Raw genomic sequence first — 14,578 nt, forward strand, 5'->3', positions numbered from 1 at the left:
GGTGATGAGAAGTGATTACACCTGGACTTTACGCAGGCGCTTGATTGGACACTGAAGTGGAGACGGTTGCAGGTGTGATCCTCTGAACCATCGCCGAGACCAGCAGCAGCATCTTCAAAGATTTCAAGAAACTTTATTGTTGTTTGCGTCACGTTAAGATCAAATGTTCATGGGATGGAACAAATCTACTTGGGTCCCAGTAAATCTCCCACCTCCACCCTCCAGAACAAGATGTTCAACAGTAACAGCAGGAGCAGACTGACGGAGCTGAAGCAGTCTGCTGGTTCTGCTCCTGATGCTCTGCAGCTGGCCTCCTGGGAGGAGCAGGGTGGGAGGAGTCTCGTGGATCTCCTGCATCTGGAGGAGTAGATGACCACAGTGGTGGTAAGTGTGGCTCCCACAACGTTCTGAGCAGCCTTCACTCTCTGCAGAGACTTGGTCTTCCACACACCTGTAGAAGGTCAGGACGGGGCTCCTCAGCTGTCTGAGGAAGTAAAGGCTCTGGTGGACCTTCTGGACCAGGCTGGAAGAGTTGGTGCTTCAGGTGGGGCCATCGCTCAGGTGAATGCTGCTGGAGCTGGAGACCACTTCAGCAGACCCTCCGATGTGCGGGGGGCAGAGCAAGTGTCTCCTTCGTCTTCTTCACGTTGACGCTCCAGCTCCTCTGTTCACACTTCTGGGCGATACATCTCTTCAATGATCAAATACAACCTTCTTAAGTCAGGCCAGCCTTTAAGAAATACTCCACCTGTGGTTTTTAGGGCAACCTCACCCTCTGAAGGTTGTTGGACTTCCAGGATGGTTTTGACCAACATCACAGTTTTTGCAGAAATCTCTCAAACTTCCAGCATCCATCAGAGAGATCCAGAACTCAATGGAGGATATCCAGTCTGAACTGGGACAACCTTGGTGTCCCTCAGGAGACTGTCTCTGGGGGAGGGAGGTGTGAGGTTCTCTCCTGGTCCTGTTGACTCTGACTCACCCCTGGATAAGCGGCGGAGGATGGAGATCTGTTTTGACCTCTTTGTGACTCCTGAAGATTCTTCAAGACGTTCAAAGGTTTCAGGAGGAGCCGTACAAACATCACCTTTAAATAAAAACACCTTCAGGAACTCTCCAACATCTACTGAACATCAAAACCAACATTTGATTTAATAAAACCCGTATTATTTCTTTAAGATTTTCATCTTCTGCTGTGAAGCTGATTTAAGAACATGTGTCCAACATCTGGGTGTTAGACTAATTTCTAGACCAGCGATTCCCAAAGTTGGAGTCGAGATCCAGTAATGGCTCCTGAAAAGTCGAGAGGGGTCTTGAGATAATTTCCAGAAATCAAATGAACGTTTGAACTGAGTGCTAATGCCGTGTGCTCACTGTTAAAATCTCATTTCACAAGATCCGTTTCATTATATTTGTGTTTCACTGACCGATGATCCACGTTTGAGTATGTGTTTGTTTTACGGTTCAAAATCTAGTTTTATTTAAATATGAACCCATTGGTGGCCGAGCTGAGCTCCCCCACGGGCCTGATTTGGCCCCCGTGCCACTAGTTTTAGCTCTTATCCTCAACACTGATGTGATTTCTTCAAAGTTACTGATTATTTATCTCCATTATAGATTATTAACCTGCTGTGAGAGCCACGACGTCTGATGTTTGCTGCGCCGCCTGCTCGGGAATGTTCTTCACGACTAATCGTGGAGTTTATTCAAACCTGGCAGGTGTTCTGTATTTGTTGTGGCTGCAGTTCAGAGATTGAGCCACCAGATGGCGCCACACGTCTACAGAGTTGTTTCCTCAAATAAAGATCAAACTTTTGTGTCATGACGGGAAATTTTAGAATTGACAACTGAAGACAAGGCGAGATGAAATTATGAGAAATAAATAGATATTTGGGTTTATTAGGACTACTTATTGTAGGACGTGCATTTAAATATGGAACTTTAAACTCTTTCAAAGTGTAAACTTACAATAAGGTTATTTTTCTCTTGGCTGTTCCGGGTGTCCGCAGCCGTACACGTTCAACTCACTCTAAAGTTAATTAGTTGGATTCGTTTACATGAAAACTGTTAAATATGTTGAACAGTAAAGTTTGTCTCTGAACCACGACCTTTCTGTGTCTCCCTGTGCAGGTGTGGATTTTCTGCTCTGGTTTCCTCCCACAATCTAAAAACATGCATGTTGGGTTCATTGGTAACTCTAAATTGTACTGAGGTCAAATGTATACGTTTATGGTCACTGTCCCTGAGTGAACATGTGAGGGACTGTTGACCTGTCCAGGCTGGACCAAGCCCCTCGCAGCAACGAAGGCCGGCGCCCTGAAACCCTTGTCTGGATCAGAGAAAGGAAATGAACGCACCAGTTGAACAGACAACGGGGTGAGTTAAAGACAGTTTGTTCATTTGCGTGTTCAGTTTTTAAATGGACACAAATGGTGTAAAGACTAAATCCACAAACCAGCGCGTTTATCTGTGAAGGTTGGAGAGTTCCTTACAAGATCATTGTGACTCCACTGGCGTTTAGTTCTAAAACTTAACGTGACGTCTTGGCACAGAATCAAATCCCTGAAGGGTTTTATATCACCCGCCGTCTTTAATGCCACAGTTTGAAAGTGATGTCATCTGATGTGGAAAAACAGTTACGATTCGAGCGTTCTCGTCAAACCTTTAAAATAACTTGGATATGACCGAGATGTCACATGATCTGATGGGAACACGCGTGGGATTGACTCTGAGCTACGACCGTACCACATGTTACCTCAGTACCTGTACCAGAGACTGAGCTGCACCCATTCTTATCACTATATGGACCAACTCTGGGAACTTGGTCGTCTGTTCGTAAACTTTCTCTTGTCTAGCCCACAAGTTCTGAGCCGCTCAGGAAAATTTGACAAACATCGACACACCTGTGCATCATCACTAGAATGGACTGTTGCGCAATATTTTTTTTATCAGCCCAGCTTTAAGGTCAAGGTCAAACTTAAAACCAGGTCTTGGCTTGTTGACGCGGCGCTCTTGTTGGGTTTGGTAAGGTCAGCTAGCTGTGGCGGCCATCGCTCAGAGGACACCAGCAGTTAGTCAGAGCCAATGATACCTTCTGATCTGTGATTCATGGGTTATTTTGCTAACAGACTGAAAAATGAACACAGATTCGGGCAATTGCATCATCAACCAATATTTAAAAAATGTGCGACCATCAAGTGAACACAAACATCCTCCTTGATGGAAGACGATTGCACCGCTCGAGGTGGCTGCACGTTGGAGTATCTCTTACATCCTTCCACAGGTTTTGCTTTAGGAAACTTTAATTCCTCTTTTTCTGGATGTAAATCACATTTTTTGTGATGATTGTTTCCTCTGGTATCAGATGTTGTGCGGCTGGAAGGATTTTTAATTGAACTTTTTTAGTTTTGGACATTTGTTATGATGTGTAACCATGACAACGTGGTGTTTTTACAACCGGGAGCAGCTGATTAACACCTTAAAAGTTTTAATTATATCTCAGCTACAGCTCCAACTCTCAAACGAGTTGAAAAGGAGGCCCCGTAGACGCATTCCCGTCTCCGTTCCGGCTGTGCTTGAGTGCCTGATCACTGCGATCCTGGAACTAGCAGGAAACGTACCTCGTAACAGAAGGACCGAGATCGTCGTTCCCCCGACGCCTGCAGCCAGCTGTCCACAGCGACGAGGAGCTCTGCATTCAGGCGGCCCTGCAGCCCGGGGGAACCGAGAGGCTGCACGAGTCTGGGTGGACGGATCGGACGTTATCTGCGGCCAATTCCTTCGGATCCGCTGTGGGATGGACCTTTACAACAGATCCTGCCTACAGCCATCAGCATCTATAACATCTTTTAATGAAACAAGGATAACGAGTTACGACATTTAATTTCCCTTTGGGATTAATAAAGTATTTTTGAATTTGAATTGAATTGAATGAAGACTTGTGTAGACGATGACTCAGCGTTTTCTCCACCTTTTGGAGAATCTGCCGTTAGTTTCTACATTCCAACAAAGACTAAAGTCTCCGGGCTGTTTCCACTCAAACATGCAGTTACTGTATTTTCTTCTGGCTTCTGTTTTGTAGACTGTTCGTAGACGTCAGTGTTAACTGACCACAAGTACCTGTTCAGTTAAAATAAAGCTGAAGCTTATTGTCTAATTTATGTTTTCTGTGCCGTTTAACAGAGGTAAAGTTTATGATTTAACAAGTTAAATTATTTAAATTATTGTGCAACTTCACTGAACTCAAACAATATGTTGCTTGTTTTTAATCAGAATAATGTTGATTATCAATAGTTAGTTTAATAAAATGATGTGAAGAAGGACAGGGGTAATTAAATAGAAGAAACAGAATGTAAATAAATGTGGACAGTTCGCTAAACTAAAGAAACAAGGTTCAAATATTTGGTGTAGTTTGCTAAACTGAGGAAACAGGATGTGAATATGAGTAAACTTGTTTACAGTTAGATAAACTGAAGGAACTGGACGCAAATTTGCAGAAACATTATAAATTACTTTATAAATGAAGTTGATTTGCCAAATTTAAATTTCTTGGAAGCAGTTTTTTTTTTGTTTTTTTCTACAATCACTTGTAAAATGTTGTCACGTGAAAACACGTCAGTCGAAAAGAAGTTGATTCTCGTTGTTTCTTCGCTCACGTTGACACAAAAATAAATGAATCCATGTTCAGTTACTTGAAATCGCCACATTTTCTACTTTTGTTTTGTTTTTATCTCCACGTGCGTCTGCACCTTTCTGCTGCGCTAAGCTCCGCCCATCACTGACATAACGCCCATTCTAAAAAGCCCCGCCCCCAGGGACGTAGGCTGGGCGGTCCCGGTGGAGGATAAGTACCGCCCCCTCTCCGTCTGCCGGTATTCGCCGGTGTCTTTGAGCCGCGGGGACACGCGACAGGGGGAGGACAGGTGAGACATTTCTGTCTTTAATCGATCAGAGTTCCGGTTGAACCGATTAAAAAACCTTTCAGTCGAATATGAACGAGTTCTGAGTTCACTTCTGGTGGTTCTGGTCCTCAGGAACCGGGTCAGAACCGCCGGGATTCTGTGTTTTTATCGTCTCTTACAGGATCTGCAGTTCATTAAAGGTCCAATCTGAAACATTTCAATAATTTATTATTAGTTTTAATTATTGGTGTGAGAATTATTTACACCAAACAGGAATCCATCAATTATTTAAATTCTTCTTCTTAAATAACTAATAACTTTTACACATTTATAGACTTGTTGTCATTTAAATGCTCAAAAATGCATAAAATTAAAGCAGGTTATTTTAATTTTTGTTAGGTTTACGTGTAATTGTTTTTTTTAATAACTCCAAATTTATTAACAAATGATCAGAACCATGTGGGCTGCACAGAACCTGATGGAAGAAAGTAAAAAGTTTAATGTCATTTATATTAAAATACAGCTTTATTAGCAAACAGACTATTTGCTGTTATTTTATCTTTTATTAATATTTACTGTAAAACACTTTTTAAATAGCAAATAAAAACTAAAGCAGTTGATTAACTATTCATTTAACGCAAGCAAAATAAAATGTTACCACAGGTTTTAATCACTAAGGAGTTAAAACTGTTCAAATACGGTTTAATTTCTAAGAATAAATATAACTATTATTAATAAACTGTTTCAGATCAATTTATTTTTGTTTTTTAGGTTTGTTGCGATTTAAAAAAAAAGTTTATTTGCGTATACATGGTTTGTTTACTGGTTTATTCTGTGATTTTATTTTATATATTTGCCACCATGAGAGGAAATGGAACCCGGACAGTTTCTGCTTCAAACCACAGAAAGTTAAAATATTAAAGGGATATTTCCACCATGTTGGGATGAGGTTCAGTGGAAACTAATAAAACAAAGTTTAATTCTCACCCGATTAACAATATAATAGTAGCACTTTGAGATTTTTGTTAATGAAAAGTGCGTTACAAATTAAATTCATTATTATTATTATTATTATAACGTAGTGAAGACCAGAGTGGATGGCTGCTCGTCACACTCAAGATTTATAAACTTTTACATTAAACTGTTATTGCTGCAGAAATATTAAAGTATTCCTGCAGCAAGTGCTACAGCTAGCTGCTGTTGCTACACACCAAGTAACCTCGTTTTGTGAAACTGGCGGCGATTAAAAGGTTTATGGGGCGTTACCATGAACGACCATGAAGCTTTGAGGGTTTTAGCTGTTTCAAGACGACAGCATCTGTTTCTGGATGAATGGAAACCGCATCAACAAGCTAATGGCTAGCTCGAGCGGCGCTGCTAACGAAGTGTTTGGAAACAACGGTAGTGTTTAACGTTCCGTCGCTGTTGATTCAGATGTTTTCATTTAAACTTTGTTTAAAATCCACGGTTCTTCCAGTTGAACGTTTTCTCTCCACGCCGCCTTGAAGAGGCACGGCTAGCTGCTGCCGCGCTCGTAAACAAGCCCAGAGTCTTGGGTAAAGAGCCGCGTGTAAACGTTTAATGTCTCTATGTTGAAGACTGAAGTTTTTTTCCGATGCTCTCTTCGTTCAGATTAACCGTTAGCTCGTTAACCTCAACACGCTCCAAACTGAGGTCGTTCAAAGAGCCATCTACAACAGGTAAGATGTTTATTGTTTATCTTCAGTGGCCTGAATGGTCTGTCTGTTAGTCAAATATCTTCTGACCCATATCTGCCGACCCAGTTCAAGATGGCCGCCCCAGCCAACTCTTTAAACGGCTCCAACTCAGTCACTTTTACAGACGTGTGCGTGGTAGTTGCTGAGAGTCATTCTCAAAAATAATTTAAACCTAAATCATTTCGAGGTGAATCAAGTGCCTTAAAGCGAGTTTAATTCTAATTTATTCCAGTTTATTATGATCCAGTTCAGTCTGTTGATTATAAAAATAAACAAACTCCAAATCCAATCCAGATGAACAGAGTTGGATGTAAACAAACGTTGTTTACATTTGAATGAACATGGCGGACGCCGTCACAGACTCTGGTCTCTGTTTGTCCGAGGTTATTAAAAGTTGTTTGTTTATAGTTTGCGTAAACAGGAAGTGCAGGAGAGGAGACGATGTTTCAAACACCGCTTCCGGCTTTAAGCCCAACAGGAAGTGAAGATTAGTGTAAACAAACAAAACAACAACAAATAAAACAACAAGAGGCTTTTTTTAAACTCTGATATTTAAAGTTTGTTCTGGATAAAAGTGAAGAAATTCACCAGTTTGATCTTCATCTTCCGTGTCCTCAGGTGCAGCGATGTCACCCTCCCTCCTCCTCCTCCTCCTCCTCGGCCCCGCCTACATGCTGGAGTTCCGTTACCATAGCAACGGTGAGATCGAGCAGTACCTGCTGCAGGTCAACGCCTCCAACCCCGACATCGCTCACCTGTACAGCATCGGCACAACGGTCAGAGGTAAACACTTCCTGTTTCCTGTTACCCCTCCCAAAAACCCGACGACCCTCCGGAGGGAGGGGAGGGAGAGTGATTTGCATGTGAGTTGGACATTTTAAAGCTTGTAGAGAAACATCTTTAAAATAGAAATATCTGGATTTAAGCTAGCGGTGTCGAGACCTTTTCCACCCAAATGTTCCTGTTTGTTTAATTCGACGTCTCGAGCGTGAACCGGGTCGCTTCACTCAGGATGGCGGTCTGCAGGTGTGTATCAGGCGTCCGTCTCCATGGAAACGGCTCTTGGACCGAGCGTCTACTCGTGCAATCTAATGATGGTGGTTTATTTAATCTGGGGTGGTTTAATCAGGCTAATCACACCCTCTCAGACTGTTAATCTGGGCTAATCCGGAACACCAGCTGGCCCAGTTCCAACCTGTTGGTGTCCTGGCCTCGTCCTCCTGCCGAGGGACGTGGACTTGTCCTCGCCGTGAGTCACAGCTGTGTGTCGGCTGTGTGTCGGCTGCGTGTCGGCTGCGTGTCGAGGCTTGACGAGCGTTGACCTTCTGGAAACTCCTGCTCTGACACTTTGTTTCAGAGTTTTCTTTTACTAATCTGGATTACAACGAGTCGAAACTTTAAAGCTGCAGACGACAACATTTTACTCAAAGAGCAACTTCAGAGTGAAGAGATTTAAAAATGTTTGTTCCATTTCAGTAAAACAGAATTTAATTATCTGTCAGGTTGAGGAAGGTGGGTCCAGTTCAACGAGTTCTGTTGGCTCTAACGAGCACAGCGGTTACATGATCGCCCCCGTTTTACTGCAGCAGGTGATCCTGTAGTTCCCTGCCTGTGTGTGTGTTTGGTTCCCTGTCTGTTAGCTAAATATCTCATGAACCATTGGGCAGATGTTAATGACGCTGGAAGAAATCATAGGACGTGCACCTAAAATCATCTTCATTCAAGATGGCCGCTGTAGCTAATCACTGTTATCCAACACAAAAACGGCTGCGTCTCCGTGAGTTTTATGGCATTTGAGCTAAATGTTGGCGTGGAAGTAGCTGACAGTCGTCCACAAGACATACTTTCAGCTCCAACAGATCCATTTTTCTTCCGTACATTTTTCTTGTCCAGCAGTTTTCAGCTATTTCAACAAATCATGAATCAAAACCTTCAGCTTTTTCAGAACAATCCTGCTATAACTTTTGGTATTAATGTAACTTTAGCTTTTTGAAATATTTAACCTTTTCTGCCATTTTCTTCTCAAAGAAAATGAACTGAGCTCATTTTTCATCCTTCAAATGTTTAGATGTGTTTACAGCCTTTTACTGCTCCTTTCACATTTTGTTCTGCTTCAGCTTCTTTCAGCTTCTTTCAGCTTCTTTCAGCAAATAAAAAAAAAACATCTACTTTCATTTAATTTCAGCTGTTTTGTGCTCCTTTCAGATTCTTTCGGCTAATTTCAGCTTGTGTTTTTTTCAGCTTATTTCTCCAAGTTTCAGCCTTTTCAACAATTTCAGCTACTATTTAGCTGTTTTTATGCTAATTTAAGCTTTTTTCAGCTAATTCAACATATTTTGCACCTCATTTCAACTTTTTTCAGCCTTATTCAGCAGCAACGTGCTCTCTCCATTTCCATCTTGTAATTTAAGTTTCTTTCTGCTCTTTTAGCTACTTTTCATCTGTTTTCAGATCATTTCCAATTTTTCTGCTCCGTTCTGCTATTTTCAGCCTATATAACTTCTTTCTGCTAATTTCAGCTTGTTATGCTCCTTTCAGCTTATTTCTGCTAGTTTCAGTTATTTCAGCTACTATTTAACTGTTTTATGCTAATTTTAAGTTTTTCAGCTAATTCTACATCTTTTGCCATTATTTCAACTTTCTTCAGCCTTATTCATCAAAAAATGTGCTCTCTCTGCTTCCTTCTGGTAATTTAAGCATCTTTCTGCTTCTTTAGCTACTTTTCAGCGTTTTTTTTGCTTAATTCCAACTTTTTTTCAGTTTTTTGTGCTCATTTCTGTTTCTTCAAACAAACATGTTCTTTCTGCTTTATTCTCCTAGTTTAAGCTTGTTCTACATATCCAGCTACTTTTTTTAGCATATTAGCTCATTTCAGCTGTTTTCATATAAATTCAATGTTATTTCTGTTACTTTCAGCCTAATTAACTTCTTTCTAGTAATTTCAGCTTGCTAAGCTCCTTTCAGCTTTTTTTCTGCTAGCTTCAACCGTTTCTGCTATTTCAGCTACTTTTTACTTGTTTTGTGCTAAATTTAGCTTTTTCAACTAATTCCATATTTTTTAGCTCACTTCAGCTCCTTTCACTTCCTTTTAAAGTTTAAGCTTCTTTCGGCATTTTCAGCTACTTTTGCTAATTTCAGCTTTTTTAGCCAATTTCCTAATTTTTGTTCTCATTTCGGCTTATTTAAACCTAATTCAGCAAAGATGTGTTCTCTCTGCTTTCTTCTCCTAGTTTAGGCATGTACCTTTCAGCGACATTTCAGCAAGTTTTTAGCTAATTTCAGCAGTTTTTCAGCAAGTTCTTCTGCATTGAGCATTCACTGCTTTTTTGCAGGAACTGCAGTTTCTCTGTTCGATTTGGTTCCTGATGTTCCTCTGCTGCTAAAACAGCTGCATGTCCTGCTGTTGTGTGCAAACACACTCAACCACACATCTGTCTTTGTGTTTTATGAAAAAGAGCCGCTGTAAAAACAAAGCGTCCCGTCCTGTCCCGTCCTGTCCCGTCCCGTCCTGAGAGCTGTCTCTCCTCTCCTCCCTCAGGACAGCAGCTGTGGGTGTTAGCTCTGGGCGTCAGCCCTCGCCGTCACACCGTTGGAATCCCAGAATTCAAATATGTGGCCAACATGCATGGAAATGAGGTGAGTCAACACAGGACTCCCCGTTCACAGGAAGCGTCTCCGAGCGGGGACTAAAGACACGAGACAAAGGCCTTTCAGGGTCCGACACGGTCCACGCACCGCTCTGTGTGCCGACAGCGGGCGTCAGGTGACCGTTTTATTCTACGGCACAACGCTGAGTCAACATTAATACGTTCTGGAACAACAGAACCCACAGGAAGGAGTATTGTTGGCACGGTCCGGTAAACAAACGGTTTTATTCCGATCAAAAGGTGAGTCAGTGATGAACGGAACTGTGCAGAAGTCTTAAAGCAGCCTCCATTTCTTTATGTTGCTGCTTGCAGGCAGACAGACTCTTTGTTTTCTGTTTAAAGTGGATTAATCAACAGTTCTTCAAACTTTCTGAACGTCTTTCAAAAGTTTAGTTAGAACTTCGGCTGTTTGTTCACTCAGCTTCAGTCCAGTCTCGCCCTTAGTTGTCCTCCTTCACAGAGTGAAGATGGGACTAGGAAAGACCTTCAGTCCATCTCCCCCTCCTCAGAAATTTTGGATAAAGTAGATGCCGTTTCCTGCATCCTGGTGTATTTAACGAATTGTTAAACATCTACGTTTACCTACATGAGTACACACTTGATTCAGTAACTATTTTAGAGAGCGTGGCACTACTAGTAGCTAGTAGTAAGACCTCCTTGTGCCCCCCAGGTCGATAACCGCCGGCATTAACGTAGCGCTAAGCTAGTGCGCAACACAGATGTGTCTCCTCCCCCTGCCCCATCGATAAAAACCCCTCGTATATGAGCGTCATGCCAAAGGCACACGACCTCGGGAAACTCTGCATGCTGTTGTAGGTAATCAGGAAAACCCGGAGTGGACTTTTACTGGTTTGAATATTCTCCCATTGATCAAGTGGAATGGATTCGTTCATGAAGAAAGAAACGGTGCTGGGTGAACTGATATTTCATGGTCAATGTGTGTGTGGGTGGGGGGGGGGGGCACATCCAGGACTTAATTTGTGAACCAACTGATGCCAGAATGCAGGTAGCAGGCAGACTGGGGGGGACCTGGGGTCCTCCCTCAGAAAACTTTTAATAAAGTAGATGTGATTTCCTGCATTTTGGTTTATTTGAACGTGTTGTTGAACATCTACATTTATTCTACCTACTTATGTAAACACTCCACTTCTGCACCCCCTCCCACTTACTTGACGGAACCGTCAAGTAAGCCGGGCTCGGTTCTCCCTGCTCGTTGTTGTCCGACTCCACATGTGAACCTCCAGACGCCTGCCTGCGGCTGCCTGGTTAGCTCTGCACTCGCCTCCACCACTCCTTTAGGGGCGAAGATTTTTTTAAGGGTAGATGCGGAAATGCTACTTGAAGAGGCAGATCGTCTGCTCGTAACGAGGCCGTTGTGTTTAAAATGAGTGTTTATGTAATGATTTTCAGTTTACATATCCAATATAAGTTTAATTCGTTCAAGGCAGTCATATTTTTTCATAATTTTATTATTAGGAAGCCTGAGAGTTACTGGATCCAAGCGAAGAGTTACTGGAACGCACCCTGTCAAAATAAGAGAGGTCCTGGATCCTGTTCCGGCAGGATCCGGCTCAGATTAAGCCCTGGACACGTCCCCTTCACATATAATTGTTGCGACGCCAGTGATTGGATCGTTGTTACCACTGAAACCAAATCTTTCAGTACAAGTGAGATTATTAAGTCCGTCTGTGGTTCTGACCGGAACCTTGGGTCGGATATGAAGTTTTGTGGGAACGTCTGTCGCGGACGCGCTCAACAGACTGAATCTTTTATCACGAGCACGTCGTCGTGTGTTTCTGGGTCTTTTCCTCTGAACCGACACGCTCGGCTGGCTCTGTTTACTGACTCTGTGTGTGAGACGGTTGTGTGTCCAGGCGTGACTTGTCTCTCTGAGGACATTTCCATCGACTCCCACAACCATCAGCTGTAACCACGGCAACGAGATGCTAATCAGAGCTGCCTAAGAGTTTCCATTAAACCGTTTTAAATGGACTTTTTCTTTCTAAGCGTTTTATTATCTGATGGTTTTAAAAGGTGCCTGTGCAGATTTCTGCTGGTTGTTTGGATTAAACGCTTCATTTGGAAGAATTTTTAGATTTAACCTTTGTCCCAGATTCTGTTACATAAAGATGACTGAAGGCAGGAAACAGAACAGATGGTTCATCGTGGCACTCCCCTCCCGTAGTAAACGTGCTGCAGACCTAGATGTGAGTTTCAGGTAGAAGGGAACCAGAGAATGTCTGTCTGGTTCTGGCTACGTGTTGAACCTTCACATCTGGAGGAGCAGTGAGGCGCTGCCTTCTGGATCGTGGACCTTTGGACCAGATCTTTACTCTCGCAGAGGTGCTGAGGGGGGCGTCGGAGTATCATTCTCCAGATCCAGGTCTGGAGAAACGATCAACTGTGACCCCCCAAGAGAATTTGTAGGGGGTACGTTTAAGGCAGTGGTGTAGTCTACATTTTTGTGGTGGGTATACTGTGATTAGAAACCACAGTACACTGGTTAGTTCAATTTAATCATCAATTTATTTTGATTTTTAAGCATATTGCACATTTCCAAATTTCTCTGATGCTTATATTTGAATAAATGAACAAACTAGTTGGCTTTGTATTAAAAACATGTAAAACGGTTTCAAAGCAAAGCGCTGCATACCGATAGATAGTTACGGAAGAGTTTAACTGCCGTTTAACGTACCAGTGGCACGCGCCTAATGACAAGTCTTGTATCACTGGGCACTTTTAAGTGGGTATACTGAAATTATTCAGCTTTTCCAGTGGGTATACTCCGTATTCCCGAGTATCACGTAGACTACACCACTGGTTTAGGGCTATCCAGTCCCAGAACACCAAATCAAGTTGTGTCTGCTTCTTTGGCACAAAGTCGCGCTCGATCCTGTGCAGGATGGACTCCGTCAAGCCCGTCTCTCATCTCTGATCCTGTTTTAAGGTGTTTGTGGAGAGGACGGTCTTGTTTGGGAACAACGTGGTCTCGTCTCTGCTTTTTGGTTCTGTTGGCGTCTTCCTGTTCTGACCACTGAATAATTTCTCGAGTGTTCCTCCTAAACTCAGCTGCAAACTTCCGTCTTCGCCGTTGTCTCTGAAGACACTTTTAAACGAGTCCTTCACTTCACTCAGCCTCAGATTACATCAGCTAATGCACAACAAGATAAACACGACCTGTCAGGTTAAATCTTCTTAAGTAAACCTGTCAGAACCGTCTGATGACATAACCGCAGAGGTGGATGAGTTTCAGTGCTGCCGTTGGAGATCAACTGTAGATCCTCTCAGCTGATAGGATCAACAATAATCACTGAACCTGCAGTTTGTCACATCAGTTCCTTCATTTCATTAATGTTAAAACAGGATGTTTGTTTGAGCTGAGATAACAATGATGTAATCATCACGTCCAACAGAACCGAATCGCCTGGAAGTCTTGAGTCTCCTGTTATTCAGGCTCAAATAAACATCTGAACACAGATCTCTGCTTTAACATCTCTGGACATCAACGGTTTGAGTTGGAAGAACGGTTTGTGTTCATGAACGTCCTGCAGGGTTTCCGTTTATTTGTGGTGTTGGAAACGTTTTAGTGTTTTGGCTGGTCTTTTCTAACTTTCTACCACTTTTTGTTGGTTTCTGCCAAAAACACAAACATGTCTGTAGTTCTGTCAATATCTTGTGAACTGATGGACATTTTAAACAAAACTTTCAGGAAATTCTCATTCCTACAGCTAATGAGGTTCTGGTCAAACTGATGCTGCTGTAACTCAGTAAAACTTTGAGGTCATATTTTGTTTTTGGCAATAGTTGAGAGTCATGGTTTAAATATTTATTTTGCTGGACTCAGATGGTCCAACTCAAATCATCTACATCCCATCCTTCCCTCATCTCTTCTGGTGTCCCCACTTCCCTGTGCTTTTCTTCCTCTTGGTGATATTTTCCAGATACATGACTTTGGTTTACTTTATGTCGATGACACTTTGCTCTACCTGCCCACCTGTCTCTGCTTTAGCTTTGTGCTACTCCACAGCTGTAGACGGTGCTACCGCTTGGGGCAGATATATTCATGCTAAAAAGAAAATTCCCAAGCTCACCAAAGCCTGACACACCAAACTACTACCATTATGTACCCACACATCAGCCCCAATACGTTTGAAAACCAGGAGAGGTTTTCTAACATCCACAAGTCTACCAATCAACATAACAACCAATAAATACTGAATTAACCAAAGGAAAGATCTGGAACAAACCACTAAACCACCACAGAGCACCCAACCACCACAGAGCACCCAACCACCACAGAGCACCCAACCAC

At 42.5% G+C, this 14,578-nt stretch overlaps 1 protein-coding gene across 1 annotated transcript in view; it reads left to right on the plus strand.

Annotated features, from left to right (window-relative positions):
• The first annotated feature begins 7,240 nt into the window (after positions 1-7,240).
• Positions 7,241-14,578, plus strand: part of LOC119428444 (carboxypeptidase M) — a 19,315-nt gene continuing 11,977 nt past the window's right edge. Inside the window, exons 1-2 of the mRNA XM_037696123.1 lie at positions 7,241-7,402; positions 10,158-10,255. Coding sequence (XP_037552051.1) covers positions 7,246-7,402; positions 10,158-10,255 — 255 coding nt within the window. The 5' untranslated portion in view covers positions 7,241-7,245. The remainder of the gene's footprint in view (positions 7,403-10,157; positions 10,256-14,578) is intronic.

Source organism: Nematolebias whitei, chromosome 22 (genome assembly GCF_014905685.2).
Source record: "Nematolebias whitei isolate Nwh7 chromosome 22, NemWhi1, whole genome shotgun sequence".
Lineage (NCBI taxonomy): Eukaryota > Metazoa > Chordata > Actinopteri > Cyprinodontiformes > Rivulidae > Nematolebias > Nematolebias whitei.